This window comes from Crinia signifera, chromosome 12, assembly GCF_055691185.1.
Source record: "Crinia signifera chromosome 12, ASM5569118v1, whole genome shotgun sequence".
In the NCBI taxonomy this organism is placed as follows: domain Eukaryota; kingdom Metazoa; phylum Chordata; class Amphibia; order Anura; family Myobatrachidae; genus Crinia; species Crinia signifera.
In genome coordinates, this window is record NC_139228.1 from 73,027,940 (window position 1) to 73,042,712 (window position 14,773).

The 14,773-nt window shown below is 46.7% G+C and overlaps 2 protein-coding genes across 3 annotated transcripts; both read right to left on the reverse strand.

The window, feature by feature from the left end:
- Nucleotides 1–343: 343 nt before the first annotated feature.
- MGAT2 (alpha-1,6-mannosyl-glycoprotein 2-beta-N-acetylglucosaminyltransferase) lies at nucleotides 344–3,579 on the reverse strand. Of its 2 annotated transcripts, none has more exons than XM_083166177.1 (2): nucleotides 3,365–3,579; nucleotides 344–2,198 (listed from the first exon to the last, which is right to left on the reverse strand). In XM_083166177.1, the coding sequence occupies exon 2, from the start codon at nucleotides 1,902–1,904 to the stop codon at nucleotides 600–602; it is 1,305 nt and encodes a 434-aa protein (XP_083022303.1). In that variant the 5' UTR covers nucleotides 1,905–2,198; nucleotides 3,365–3,579; the 3' UTR covers nucleotides 344–599. The 2 variants fall into 2 exon arrangements, with proteins under 2 accessions (XP_083022303.1, XP_083022304.1); XM_083166178.1 differs by lacking the exon at nucleotides 3,365–3,579 and adding an exon at nucleotides 3,230–3,358.
- Nucleotides 3,580–8,916: 5,337 nt separating this feature from the next.
- Nucleotides 8,917–12,845, reverse strand: LRR1 (leucine rich repeat protein 1). Its single transcript, XM_083166348.1, has 4 exons — nucleotides 12,468–12,845; nucleotides 11,881–11,979; nucleotides 10,697–11,424; nucleotides 8,917–9,656 (listed from the first exon to the last, which is right to left on the reverse strand). Exons 1-4 carry the CDS (start codon nucleotides 12,651–12,653, stop codon nucleotides 9,401–9,403), a joined length of 1,269 nt encoding a protein of 422 aa, XP_083022474.1. The 5' UTR covers nucleotides 12,654–12,845; the 3' UTR covers nucleotides 8,917–9,400.
- Nucleotides 12,846–14,773: the final 1,928 nt, after the last annotated feature.

Sequence of the window (14,773 nt, forward strand, 5' to 3'; positions counted from 1 at the left end):
TGAGGAGAGGGAGCGCGAGGAAACAAAAACATTCCTAAGCAGGTATACAATAAAAGGCTTTACAGATAACTAGGGTGAACCAGATCATGTTTAAATGTATCTGTATAGTTATTGGTGTGTACAATGCCATTAAGAGGCCAGGAAAGGTGTGCACCTATTATACACATAACAAATCATCATCATCATCACGGCCACCTAAGTCAGGAGGAGTGTTTGCTTCTGAAACAGTTTAACAATACGAAACTAAATGAAACATATATTTTTATAAGTCACAAAGAGAAACACCTTCACCCTGGAGGCAAACATCCCTCAATGGTCTTACAGGCCAGTGACGATACCAATCTAAGATCACTTCGTTATTTATTTTGAAAATTATATCCATGGACATGTTATACATGATGCATGTTTGACTTCTGTAATTAGTAAGAAATAAAGAGGCATAATTAGATTTTTCTCATCAGATTTTCACACAAATAGAAACAATGGGACAACATTTGACAAAACGGTTAAATTGAAATTAGAGCGAAAAATTCATAAACTCCTTGAACTTGGAATACTCTGAAAAGAGAGTCAGCAGTACGACAACTCCGGTTCCGCCGTTACTGTAGCCTGCGGTAACTCTTACATAATTCATGGTCTCTAATATCTCCCCATCCTCCGTTTTTCACATGAGGCGATAGGGCGGCCATTGAGTACCGCCTGCTGATCACGATGTTCTCAGGAAACAAGTACTGCTGGTTGCCTGTAAACATAGCCTCAACGATGGCACTTTCTGTAGTTGGTTTGCAAGACTTCTTATGGTGCATTCCACAACTGCCAATGTGATAAATCCTAGGGACTTCAGGCACCATCACTTTCCAGAACTTGGGAAGACACGTAACAGTCAAATGCTGAAGAGTCCAGTCCCAGTTATAATCATCATAAGAGCAAAAGGTATCCGTGCACTGGATAAGCTTTTGATAGGTGCTCCTGTCCATGACCATCCCCATATTGTGTTCTGTAGACTTCCATGTCTTCACCTCTACTTTATCCGCTTTTTCGGAGAACGATTGGAGGCGAGCGTAAGTCCCCAGGCTCAACACGTCGCAGTCCGCACATTCTTCAGTTTTCCTGTTCCCCATCTTTTTAAGCACATAGTAAAAATCTGGGGCCAGATAGTGATCTTCTTCAATGAACAGAACCAGGCCCTTGTGATCTTTTAAGACCTTTATCTTTTCCCAGACAAAATGCAACTTCCACCACCAGTGATGCTTAGTTTGGGAGAATTTGGCTTCTCGGTAATGTCCGAACGAATCTGGATATTCGGCATTAATGCAGCCGAGTTTAATGGCATCTTTCTTCTCTATATCTCTTGGACAATCCTTGGGGTCGTGGCCAGGAAATTCATTGGGGTACAGCTGAATGCTGAAAGGAAAGAATATCTGAAGCACTTGACAAAAATCCACACTCGCGACAATCTGATTGATCTCCGAGGACCAATGATCGTGGCTGAATATCAGTAACACATTCTCAATGCCCTTCGCGTTACGCAGCGACCCCAAGAGATGGCGCAAATATTCCGGACGGTTGTGCACTTGCACTACAACAACCAGGTCGTCTTGTGGCCGGTTGGCTATTTTTTCCAAGTTTTTGATGGTTTGGTCGAAATTCAGCTGGAAAACTACTGATCTGTACACCAACGTCACGTTATCCACTTCTGGCTTTTGTACTCTCTCAGCCATAGACTCGTTGGATATTTTACGAATCCCTGGAGATACGTGCATCCTACTGTGTGGTTTTTCAACATCCAAGTCCTGGACAAAATCATTTTTCTTTTGTCTGCCACTGTTCCACAGCGCCAAGCCACAGGCGGCCACCACCAGAGTAAGGATGATTACTTTCCTTTTATATATTCTGCACCTCATGTTATAGATGATCTGTAGCTGTAAGTGGGAGGGAAGCTGGAGTAACACACAGGGCCTGCCTGTGGGATCCAAATCAAAGCCCAGACGGAAGCATTAAAAGCACAAATATCTTTGGCTAACTCCACGTTCCATCTGATGGGAATATGAGCAGCAGCTCTAAGTGGGCGACCGCACACATCTTGCTTCCCTCCCAGCCTCCTGCACATGGACTGAGGCAGCTCACTGACTGGGAACAGACTCCATGCAACATCTGCTGGTTAGGGATACGCAGCGGATGCCTCACCACAGCCTCCCCTGCAAAAAAGAAATAACAATGTAATCCTGGGAGAGGACCAAATAACACAGGAAACAGGCAACATTAATTTGTGCACACAGAACGCAGCAACACGCTGACTGAGGAAATCCTAAGTTACACAAAAAGGGAAAGACTCTACTGATCGTACATTATGTCCAGTAGGTGAGGACAGATATAGCCCACCAAGGACGACTTTCAGGAGGGTATGGGTAAGGTGGGCATTTGGGCACAAGATTAATGCAGGGTTGCTCCCTGACCCTCTCCTTCAGGGAGAAAATGCTCTGTTCCTGGACTTCCCTGGTAATGTAGGATTGCCATCACCTGTGGGGAGCTAGGTAATGGATAAGAAAGAGGTTTCACCACAGGTGCTGGCAATCATACATTACCAAGGAAGCACAGGAACAGCATTTTCTCCCTGAAGGACAGGGTCAGGTAGGCACCGCCGGAGCCCCCTGCCACACCACAAAATGCTTAGTGTGGCCATGAGAGTCCCATCCCATATCAATACACAACACAGAAGCCCCACTCCCAGGCCTTGGGGTACCGCAGAGGCCTCATTGCAGGCCCCTAGACACTTCACTGGCCCTTCCCAAGCCACAGGGGCCACATACCAGGACACACAATCATTGCACTGGCCACGAGACACCGCAGGGACGCCATTACAGGCTACAAGTCACCGCACTGGCCACGAGGTAAGGCAGGGGCCCCATTCCTGGCTACGAGACAACGCACTGGTGACGAGATACCGTAGGGGCCCATTCCAGGCTACAAGATACCGCAGGGGACCCATTCCAAGCTACAAGTTACCGCAGGGGACCCATTCCAAGCTACAAGACACCACAGGTGCCCGATTCCAGGCCAGGAGAAACCTCAGGAGCCCAACACCGCCACCCCACTAGACATCCCCCAACTGAAGAGCCCCAGAAAACCCCAGGGAATGTGTGGGGAGCGGTAGCAGGGCAGCTAGGACTCAGCACCTACTGACTGGCCTTAAATGACCGGGTGGGGGCCTGTAGGAATAGATACATACATGTAACATATGTTACAAAGCGGCGATAGACACGACCCCACGGTCACATGACAGCGTCACACCGAACACACGTGACACGGCGGGAAACCGGAGCCCCGTCCTGCTCCGCCCCCTTCTCGGTCCTGGTCACCTCACCTGGGGCTGTGACCGGCGCTGTCCTGTCAGTCTGTGCCTGGGTCCCCCCCGCCGAGCTCCCTGACCCAGCGGCGTCTCCCTGCTCCCGCCTCCACACCCAGCCCATTCGCTGGCGGCGCCGTGACGTGCCGCTGCGGATTGGGAGCCGTCAGCCACTTCCCAGCGTCCGGCCAGTGAGGGGTTAACAGGGCACAGCTCGTCACCCTCGGTGCTGATTGGCCGCCGCCCAGGAAGCCGCTAAAGCCTCAACCAACGGGCGCGGCCGCCGGGAGCATGCGCCGTATAGACAAACAAGGCATGGGGCGGGCTGATCAATAGGAATAATCATTGGTTTGCCGGATGCGGGAATACGGCTGCGTGACAGGCCAGTCAGCCAATGGAAAAGCACTATAGGATCTGTGGTTGGAAGGTGTTTGATGCGGGGGGAGGGGCGAGCGCGGCAGATCCATGATAGGACAGTAGGCTCTGTCTGGAAACGGAGACAAAGGCGACAACAAAATGTCTTCCATTAGCCTGGATAAGAGTATGACTGAGTTTTACCCTAATTATGTTTCCATAGTTACAGAAAAATAAACTCATCTGTTATACATGGGACACTTGGCTGCTGATTTGTAAACAGAAGCACCACACACACACACACGACACGTGTGGCTTGACAGGGAGTAGTACAATCTCCATCATGGCATGCTTACTGTGATCAATTCTACAGTTCAACATATTGTTATTAACAAACAAAGCCCAAAAAATAAAAGATTAACGCTACTCCTCACCTCTATGGGGTGAATTCAAGTGCACTGTTGGCCACTAGATAGCCCCTGGCGTAGCAATTCAAGTGTTGACCTGTTTGGGAGCACACAGCCCCTTCCTGCATACTTTCTGGGAATGCCAAGGAAGTTTTCCAAAACAGGATAACAAGCTCTCCCTCTCCCTATCTTAGACAACCACCCCCCTTCCCCAAGTGCCTCCTGCACCAGACCACAAAAGTGTGTGAAATCATTTATTTACAGTTTCTTATATAGCGCAGCAGATTCCGTTGCGCTTTACAATAGTAGACAGTGATAAGACAAACTGGGTAACAACAGACAGACTTGGAGGTAGGAGGGCCCTGCTGCAAGCTTACAATCTATAGGGATATAGGGGGGAAACATAAGGACAGGCACCAGTAATAGCATAGCAGTTACAAGTCCAGAAGGGAAGCTATATAATACATAAGTGCCTCGGAGGGTTATGCATGTAGAACTTAAATATGATAGGCTTGCCTGAAGAGGTGAGTTTTCAGGGAACGCTTGAAAGTTTGGAGACTGGTGGAGAGTCTTAATGTGCGTGGAAGAGCATTCCATAGGATGGGAGCAGCCCGATAAAAGTCCTGTAATAATGAATGGGAGCTAGTGATCCGTGCAGAAGAGAGACGCAGATCTTGTGTACAGCGTAGTGGTCGAGATGGGAGATATTTTGTGATAAGTGCAGAGATATATGCTGGTGCAGTATGGTTAATAGCTTTATATGCGAGTAGAAGTGTTTTATATTGAATACGGTAATATACAGGCAACCAATGGAGGGACTGGCAGAGCGGAACAGCAGACGATGAGCGTCTTGCAAGGAAGATCATCCTAGCAGCAGCATTTAAAATGGATTGCAGTGGTGAGAGTCTGTTCTTGGGAAGACCAGTTAGGAGACTATTGCAATAATCAACGCGGGATATAATGAGTGCATGGATAAGAGATTTGGTAGTGTCTTGTGTGAGATAGGGTCGTATTTTGGATATGTTTTTTAGATGCATGCAACATGATTTAGAGACAGATTGAATGTGGGGAAGAAAGGACAGTTCAGAGTCGAGGATGACCCCTAAGCAACAAGCTTGTGGGGTAGGGTAGATTATCGAGTTGTCAACAGCGATGGAGATGTCAGGATGGTAACTGTTCTTAGTTGGCGGGAATATAAGTAATTCCGATTTGGAAATATTTAGTTTAAGTTGGCGACAAGACATCCAAGATGAGATGGCAGAGAGACAATCAGAAACTCGACCCAAAACCACTGGTGACAACTCTGGGGTTGATAGATAGATTTGAGTATCATCAGCATACAAGTGATACTGAAATCCGAAAGAGCTGATTAGTTTGCCAAGAGAGGAGGTATAGATTGAGAAGAGCAGAGGACCTAAGACTGAACCTTGTGGAACTCCGACTGACAGAGGTAATGAAGAGGAAGTAGAGTTAGAGAAGCGAACACTGAAAGAGCGATCAGATAGGTAAGATGTGAACCAGGAAAGGGCTGTATCATTAAGACCTAGGGAGTGTAGTGTTTGTAAGAGAAGAGAGTGATCGACGGTGTCAAATGCAGCAGAAAGATCAAGAAGAATAAGTAGTGAGTAATGGCCTTTAGACTTAGCCGTTACCAGATCATTCACCACTTTAGTCAGTGCTGTCTCAGTGGAGTGTTGAGAGCGAAAACCTGACTGAAGTGGGTCTAATAGGGTGTTAGAGTTAAGAAAGTTTGTGAGGCGAGAGTAGACAAGTCTCTCCAGTAGCTTGGAGAGGCATGGGAGCTGAGATATAAGACGATAGTTAGAGAGAGAGTTAGGGTCAGAATTCTGTTTTTTTTTAGAATAGGAGTTATCACTGCATGTTTGAGCAGAGAAGGAAAAGTACCAGTAGTAAGAGAGAGATTGCAGATTTTAGTTAAGGTTGGAATAATCACAGGAGATAGATTTTTAATGACTTGCGCAGGTATAGGATCGAGAGGAGAGGTAGTAGAGTAAGAGGATAAGAAGAGTGCGGATACTTCCTTTTCATTTGTGGGCTCAAATTAAGAGAAAGTGCCAGAGGGTTCAGGTGGGAAAGAAAGAGGGTTAGAGGTTGTGGGAGAGCATACCATTTCATCTCGGATGTTATCAATCTTGTCCTTAAAAGTAGGAGGCAAGTTCTTGTGCACTGATGGTAGCCGGTGGGGGAGGAGGGGGAGGGTACAGAAGAGACTTAAAGGTGTTAAAAAGTTGCTTAGGGTTGGTGGCATGAGAAGAGATGAGAGATTGGTAGTATGTTTGTTTGGCAGTGTCCAAAGCATTGCTGTAGGAGTAGTAGCTAGTTTTATATGCGAGGAAATCAGTCGTACTACAAGATTTGCGCCATTGGCGTTCTACTTTACGTGACTGATTTTGTAGTTGTCTTGTTGTTTTGGTGTGCCACGGTTGGCATCTAAACCTACGTGGGGTGTAATGGGTAGCTGGAGCCACGTCATCAAGGGCTGTTTCAAGAGTCTGGTAGAGGTGGGAAACAATAGAGTTAGGAGAGGTAAATGTAAATCATAAGCCACGCCTCCCGTTTCACCACTATGAGGGCATTCCCAGCGCGCTTTGAGCTACCGCCCATACCACAAGCCCCTCTTCCTCTGGCGAATAGGTACTGCTAGACACTGCAGATGAAAGATTGACAATATATGACATCTCAACATTGTATTGGTCGACAGATTCAAAAGGTCAACATTTCCAACATTTACTTGATTTACTATCCACTACAAGGACATTTATTGGGAATCGTAACCTAGGGGGTCATTCAACATCAGATCATTTCGCCAAAATTTTTTAAATGTCCACCACCTATCTCAGATTTATACAAAAATATATTTAGTATATATTTAGTTAAGAGATGTCAAAACAGCCCTTTCATCCAAATCTGTTGCCTTTCTGATAATTAGTTGATTAAATATAGATTTTTTTTAAATTTAATAAATTTTTTACTATTTGAAGCTTTTTTATTTCGTTTATTTGATGTATCATTTTAAGACGTATTATTTTATTTATTAAGTTTCTTATATAGAGCACACATATTCTGCAGCACTTTACAGAGAATATTTGAACAGTCACATCTGTCCTTGGGAGCCAATTAGCCTACCAGTATATTTTTGGAATGTGGGATAAAACCGGAGTACCCGGAGGAAACCCACGCAAGTACGGACAGAATATACAAACTCTGCAGTTTGGGCCATGGTGGGAATCGAACCTTTGAACATAGCGCCTATGACATCAGCGCTGCGAGGCAGTAATGCTAACCATTACACCATCCGTAATAAGTAAACGCCCATACACATTAGGGGCGTGATGCAATAAAGCAAAAATGCTGTAAAAACCCAGTTAATTTGGATTTTTACCACATTTTGGTATTAACTAAAACCTGCACAGCGGGTTACTGTACTCGGGGGTATCGCCAGAGCCCCATAGAAGCCTACGGGCTTCTTATCCAGACCCTCACCACCCCACACAGACCCCCGCCGTCCCCCCTCCCCTTTGCCAGGCAGCCTCCTGCTGTGCTGTCTGGACCAGTGACATCCTCCTCCCTTGCCCTGTACTTCCCCCTTCCGGGTGCAGGGAGGAGGAGGGCCCCACAGCAGCCGCTGGAGACCCGCTCAACCCCCGCTGGCTGCTTTACAAAGGGTTTAAAAAAGAGCTGCCCTTTGCGATACTAACATATGCGATTAGTATCGATGCGGTAACCGGCGGATGTTAGTGCATCACGCCTTAGGTGACTTCGAGTTTAAAATCTGTGAGAGTATATGGATGGGTGATGATGCACCCTCATTCATCATTGCTGGCGGTCGCCCTGTATTACAGGACGAGTGAACCAGTACCATAGTCTCCTACTATGGAAAGTGGGCCAGGTGAAAAAAAACCGCTAAGTGTGTATGCATGGAGTGATTTATCGGCCATCACATGGTTCATGGGCCCAGTGTGTAGTACCCTAGCTGCAGAGTTTGTTTCAGGCGCAAGAAAGTTCCTCATTTGATTTGTCCGATCCAGGTCAATCGGAACAAACTACGGCGACAGCTCGCACTTTCAGCTAACATACAAAGTCATGTGATTGAAATGAGGTGTGAAGCGCGGTCAAACATTTATACATACACACCAATAAATGTATGCACGTGGCCAGATTATCACTGAACATCTATCTCTTGGTACCACTTCCAAGGAGTGATCTCCACGAGACAAGCAGCTGTAACCTTACAGAATAAAGAGGGAAATTCACTAAAGCTTCTAAAAAGGAGAAGAGGTGCCGTTACCCATAGCAACCAATCACATCTATCTCTACTGCATCCTTGAAAATGATAGGTTGCTACGGGCAACTTCACCTCTTTTCATTTTGTAGAAGCGTTAGTAAATATTCACCTAAGTACAGAAATGACGGAGAGATTCTACTGCCGCACATTGGGAAACGGTTACGCTCCACATTACACCAGAAATACCAAAGGGAGACGAAAAGACATGGGAGACCGATATTATAGTCAATAAATAAAAATCACATTTATTAAAACAGTTCTATATTACACATTAGCACTGTAAAGTGAGATTAAAAAATAACTTTCTTTAAGTATGAACAAGAATTTAATGATCAGTTTCACATCCCCCTCTGCCAGCGCTACGCCCCACTCTCCGCCACTGCCAGCTCTATGCGCCACTCTCCCCCCCGCTAGTGCTAGGTGCCCTCTCCCCCACTGCCAGCTTTATGCACCACTTTCCCCCACATCCCCCTCTGCCAGTGCTACGCCCCACTCTCCCCCACATCCCCCTGCAAGCACTACACACCACTGTAGTATGCACACAATGTCAGCAATGCTGCTGCAGTGTGTAATGTTTCCACTTAGACTGAACCCACACCTACCTTGAAGAAAGATTCCTTAGCAGATCCACTTCATAATAAATGAATGTAAAGCATAAATAAGTCAACAAGAAAAAAATGCAAACAATATAATTTACACATTATAATTAAATATCTCATAACCGGTCGCAAAAGATGAACGAGAGCAATTTCCTTCCACATGACAACACTGTACAACCATCCTACACTGTACGACCATCCTGAAGAATGTCCCATTCACCCACGTAACATAGGCAGCCTAGAAACTGAGCCACTGCCCACAAGGGGGCAGATCATCATGAACTGGGGCATTAAGGCACTCTCACTTTGTGTGGACAAGTAGAGGAGGCATCTTGTGAAGTGTAATCAGAGGTGTCAGCAGGAGATCCCAACTGTCATCGTCTACAGGTTACACTCTAGTACTTTGCAGGTATTTATCAAGAAACACAGAGTAACAGGTGAGAGAGCAAAAGTAACAGATGATAGGAGCTTCTGTCCCCCCCATGGAGTCCACAAGGACCACTGTCTGAGACACCTGGTGCAGATTCATTAAGACAATGGTCTGGATGAACGAACTCAAGCACGGCCCGCCACAGTCACAGGTCTTAGCCACAGACAGATCTTGACAGAGGGTTGTGGGGAGAACTTGTGGTCCATACGGGATTCTGGAAAACAAATAAATGAACATAGTATTGTAAAGAAAACAAATATGAAGTTAAGAGTAAAGGCCCATACACACTGGGCGACTGAGCTGAAAGTCACTCAAAACAGCATGTTTGAGCGGCTTTTAGCTCAAAGCCACCCAGTGTGTGCCCCGGCGGTGAGCGCTGCTGCGCGCTCCCGCATCATTGCCAGGAAAGCCATTCATCTGCTGGTTATACCAGCAGATGAGCGGCTTTCAGGACGGCTTTGCATAGCATATGTTTAAGATTACACTCATGGCCCATGCACACTAAAAGATATCCTTCAACAATTTATTTGAACTTCCGGTTGAACGATATAGAGCATACATACACCAGTATGTAAAGAGCAACAATCCAGAAGTACTTATACAGGGGAAAAAAGTGTTCCAGAACACTCCCTGAATCGTTGTAGTTCCTCTTTCCTGTCTGGGGTGTCGCTCACTGCTTTGGGGCTTCGAGTAGAGTCCGGTCTGTATATCAACAATGATATACAAACCAGGCTGTTCTAGAAGCACCAGAGCAGAGAGCGACACCCCAGGCAGGAAAGAGGAACTGCATGGAATTTAAAAGGGGCACAGTGAATGAACACTGGATAAACAATCAATGCAACCTAAATAGGTGGATCACAATGGTCAAATTGGTTTTGGTTATTAGTAAACCATCTATATCAGTTATATAAAGGAGGCAGAGAGCTTTATAGTCCTAGAACACAAGCCTGACAAAAACATCTATCAGAATCTGACAGCACACAATAAGTGACAATGGGCCAGATGCTTAAAAAAAGTGATCAAGTGGAGAGTGACAACCAACCAGCCAATCAGCTCCTAGCTGTCATGTTACAGGCTTGGTTTGAAAAACGACAGGGAGGAGCTGATTGGCTGCTTGTTGATCTCTCCACTTTATCACTTTTTGAAGCTTGATACATCTGGCCCAATGAAACAACTATATCTGGTGTTTAATAGGCATGGCTATTTTATAGCCGGTGGCATGTGCAGCGCTGGACCCAGAGGAAATCCTCATACCTGTAGCTAATCGTTACTCTTGATGCCGTTTCCTGTAAAGATAGCGGGATTTTCAGCTGAATGTCAGGAGCCATTGGATTTGCCTTCACAAACGGGTTACCAAACAGATCCAGGTTTTCTAGCACTAGAGTTTTGAAGCTGTTGGGAAGATATGGAAGTTTGTTCTTGGTGGCGGAGAGAAAGCGCAGTTTACTCAGCTTGCCGATGGCAAACGGGAGTTGAACAAGCTCGTTGCCATCCAGCTTCAGGCTGACAAGTTCTCGGAAGTTGCAGAACTGGACAGGAAGGGCTTTGAGCTTATTCTCACTCAGGTCCAGAGACTTCAGCGAGTGTCTCAGAGTGGAAGTACACAGCACCACTTCAAAGGACTCCAGGAAGTTCCTGTGCAGGGTGAGTTCCTGGAGGCACACAAGGTCACCTATAGTCTTTGGTAACTTCTTGATATGGTTGTTGCTAAGATCTAGTTTCTGAAGCTTCTTTAAACACAACATTCGCATGTCCACCCGAGCCAGCTTGCAGTAGGACACTTGAAGGTGCTCCAGCGAGTAGGGAAAGTTCTTTGTTAGGGGGTAATCTTTCTTGCAATTAATGATCAACTTTGCTCTTGGTTTTTCGATTTCGGAGGTCTTAGCAGGAATCAGGCGTGACAGTGGTACAGGACTGGCATCTGCGCCTTTATGTGCCATACCGACAGCAGAAATGAAGTTCTTCAGACTAGGGACATCTGCCTAAAACAGGAAAAAAAAAACAGGAGTGAGGGGCACATTTATTAAGCTCGGCTAAGTGATAAAGTGTCTGGTTTTTATCACCAGCCAATCAGTTCGTAACTGTGAAGTTACCGGCTTGGTTTGAAAAATGACAGGTAGGAGCTGATTGGCCGGTGATAAAAACTATCACTTCACCGAGCTGAATAAATCTACCCCTGAGAAACTTGCAAGAGGTTGAGATGAAGCCGTTCCGATATTTCCCAACAGGGGAACTTTCGGCACTCACCTATTCAATGCTGCTGTTAATGACAGCATTGAAGGCTGTCAGATCAGACTTATTAAAAAGTCGGATCTGTTGTGTTGGAAACGACAGCTGATTGTCGAATTAACAACCTCCCTGAAATCTCTTTCCCAGCATTACGTGAAGGAACATAAGTAGTTTATTTTTTTTTTAACCCCCCTTTTTCTTGCTTGTACCTTGCTCAGACAGATATCCACAGCTGGTTCTCGGAGTCGTATAGTCGCCTTTCCCTCATTCATGAACTTGGAGAACATATTCTCAATATTTGCCTGTAACTGTATAGGAGAAAATGAACACAATTATATTAAGGAGACTTTACACAGTTACAATAATACACAATGTGCCATTACATCATTTCCACACCATGGCAACTAACTGTGGCAGGTACACATCTTATCGTTTAAGTAGCGGCTAACTAAACTGGCCGCAAAAATGAGGACGTACCCTAACTGGGGGTCCACATGTTCAGGCGTCGACAACGAACGTGTTAACTTTTCCACGTGATGACCAATGAGTGTCAACTTAGACATTAACTCCTAGCATCCCACACACAGAGCAATCAGTGACAGGGACAAGCGAATGCCCGCAGTGCATGAAGCCCCCTACTCAGGTCTCTGGTTGCTGCAGACCCCCCCTGCTGACATGGTGATTAGGAGACTGACAAACCAGAACCCCACCCGTTGCCATGGTGACGGCCATCCCCGTTGTCATGGCGAGGATGAACAGACTGACAGCCCAGTAGTCCCACTCCCCTGGTACCCGCCTTGTATCTGGCTCCGGCCTTGTCCTTCAGGGTGCAGATCATTAAATAGATGGGTCCCGGGCCTGCGGATCCCTTCTCCTGCTGTCTCCCGACTGACAGCGCCGCCCGAGTGCCCTTCCCCCGGTTCCTCATACCGAACGTGGGCAGCATTCGGCTGATCACCTCCACCTCACATTGCAGCTTCATAACGGCGGTGGCTGCCTGCCAGGACCTTCACTCCTCCCGGGCTGATAGAGAGCGGGCCAGGAAGACTCCGCTCTATCCCACCACCACTACATCCAGACAGCAACTTTGTGTTCCCGCCCGATAGACCGGCGTGACGTCATGCGTCCTCCAAAGAGATAGAGATGATAAGCGAAGACAAGACCGTCCTCACTCTCTGGAACGTTCCAAAGCAACTCTCTTGTCTAGTTCCAGGCGTGTCAGTGTAACTCGTGTGCGCTTGTCGCCACCTGGTGGCGGACACTAACATCGGCAGCTGCAACAGTTCCAGTTCAATCGTCAGAAATACTGTTGTTATCATCGGTGGCTACCATGGATAGTATCTAGTGACCATCGATGGTTGAAAATAAAAAATTTCAAAATCTGTTTTTTTTTCTGCAATCCATGTCTTTTTTTTCTGTCTTAAAACTAAAGGTGCCCATATGCTAGTGTAATTTGATAAATTGTGTGAAAGGTGCCATATCGTATGTCATTTCGTATGTTATTACATTTCCCATCCGATGAGCGGTCCCGTACACATTGGATTGCATCTGGATATCGTCATAGGGGATGGGCTTCACAGGAGCGTTAGTGGGCCGAGTTAAGCTCCATGTACCCACACCATATAGAAAAAAAAATGGTTGTTTCTTTAGGGCCCATTTATTATTTAATATTTGCGGCTAAATTCCCGAACATAGGTTAGCCGCAAATATCACCTAAATGTATCAGGAGGGACCACAGCAGGAATCACCAATCCCTGCTGCGATCCCTCTTGCACAACCGCCGGCCACATCCCCTATAGGTTACTATGGGGGATGCATCGATTCGGGTCCCTGGGCTACCGCCGTCCCTACGATGAGCTCAGCCGGGGCTTTGCACATGCGCAGTTAGCACTGAATGCACTGCCCCAGAGGCAGTGCGGTGTGTAGCCTATAGGCTAAACACCACACTGCAGTTGGAGCAGTGCGGTCCACTGGGTCAGCGATAACCACGCAAACCTTCTGGCACCCGGCATGTGCAGACGGACACCCGGATGTCCAGCGCCTGAGCCGCATCGCAAGGGACACCTCTTATCGCAAGAGCTGTCCCTTGCATTAATAATCATATATGTTAGAGCATATGCGATTATTAACAATGCGGTACCCGGCGAAGAGGGGCGTTAGAGGGCTGCGGATGTTAGAAGATCCCGAAGATAGAAAATTAGCGAACAAAAAACCTTGCACTCACTATTGGATTACCATGGGTATGTGAGCTCCTGATTGGAGCATCTACTCAGTCTACTGAAGTGATGTATTCCCACACTCCCAAGTCTGGTGACAGCTGCGCGAGCAAGCATAGATGAATTACAAGCAGCGTATACGGTTCAGACCCTGGTGGCTGCAGCACAGTGGGACCTCTCCGCCTGCTATATGCTAAGATCTAGAACAGGCATGTCCAATCTGCGGCCCTTCAGCTGCTTTGTGGAACTACACATCCCAGCATGCCTTGCAACAGTTTTAGCATTCCCTAATAGCAAAACTGTTGGGCCGCAGGTTGGACATGCCTGATCTAAATCGCAGCAGCAGCAGGTGGGCAGGAGGAGGGGGGAGAGCCACCGGGGACCCGCTCAACCCCTACCGGCTGCTTCGCAAACGGCAGCTCTTATCGCAAGAGATGCCCTTTGCGATACTAATCACATATGTTAGAGCTGGGAGCTACCAACAGTGCATGTTTTCCAGATCTCCTCACAGAATCACAAGTGAAATAATTATCTCCACCTGTGGATCTTTTATAATGTGTCAGTCAGTAATGAGTGCAACTGTTGGTAGCTCTCAAGGACTGGAGTTGGCTAACCCTGTGTTAGAGCATATGTGATTAGTATCAATGCATTAGCCATTGGAGGGGGAGGGGGGCGGTAAGCGGAGGTGGATGTTAGTGCATCCCGCCCTCGGTTCCAAAAATGTCATCTTCTCAACAATGGATCTCACGTGTTTTGGTTTGGATAAAATCCCTTCCTCGTGATTCAGGAACCAATTCACTCAAGAAGGAACACAAACCAAAGAAAAATTGCACAGACAGGACACCTCAAACACTAGTGGCAGTGATCAGAGGGAGAGTGTGTGGGA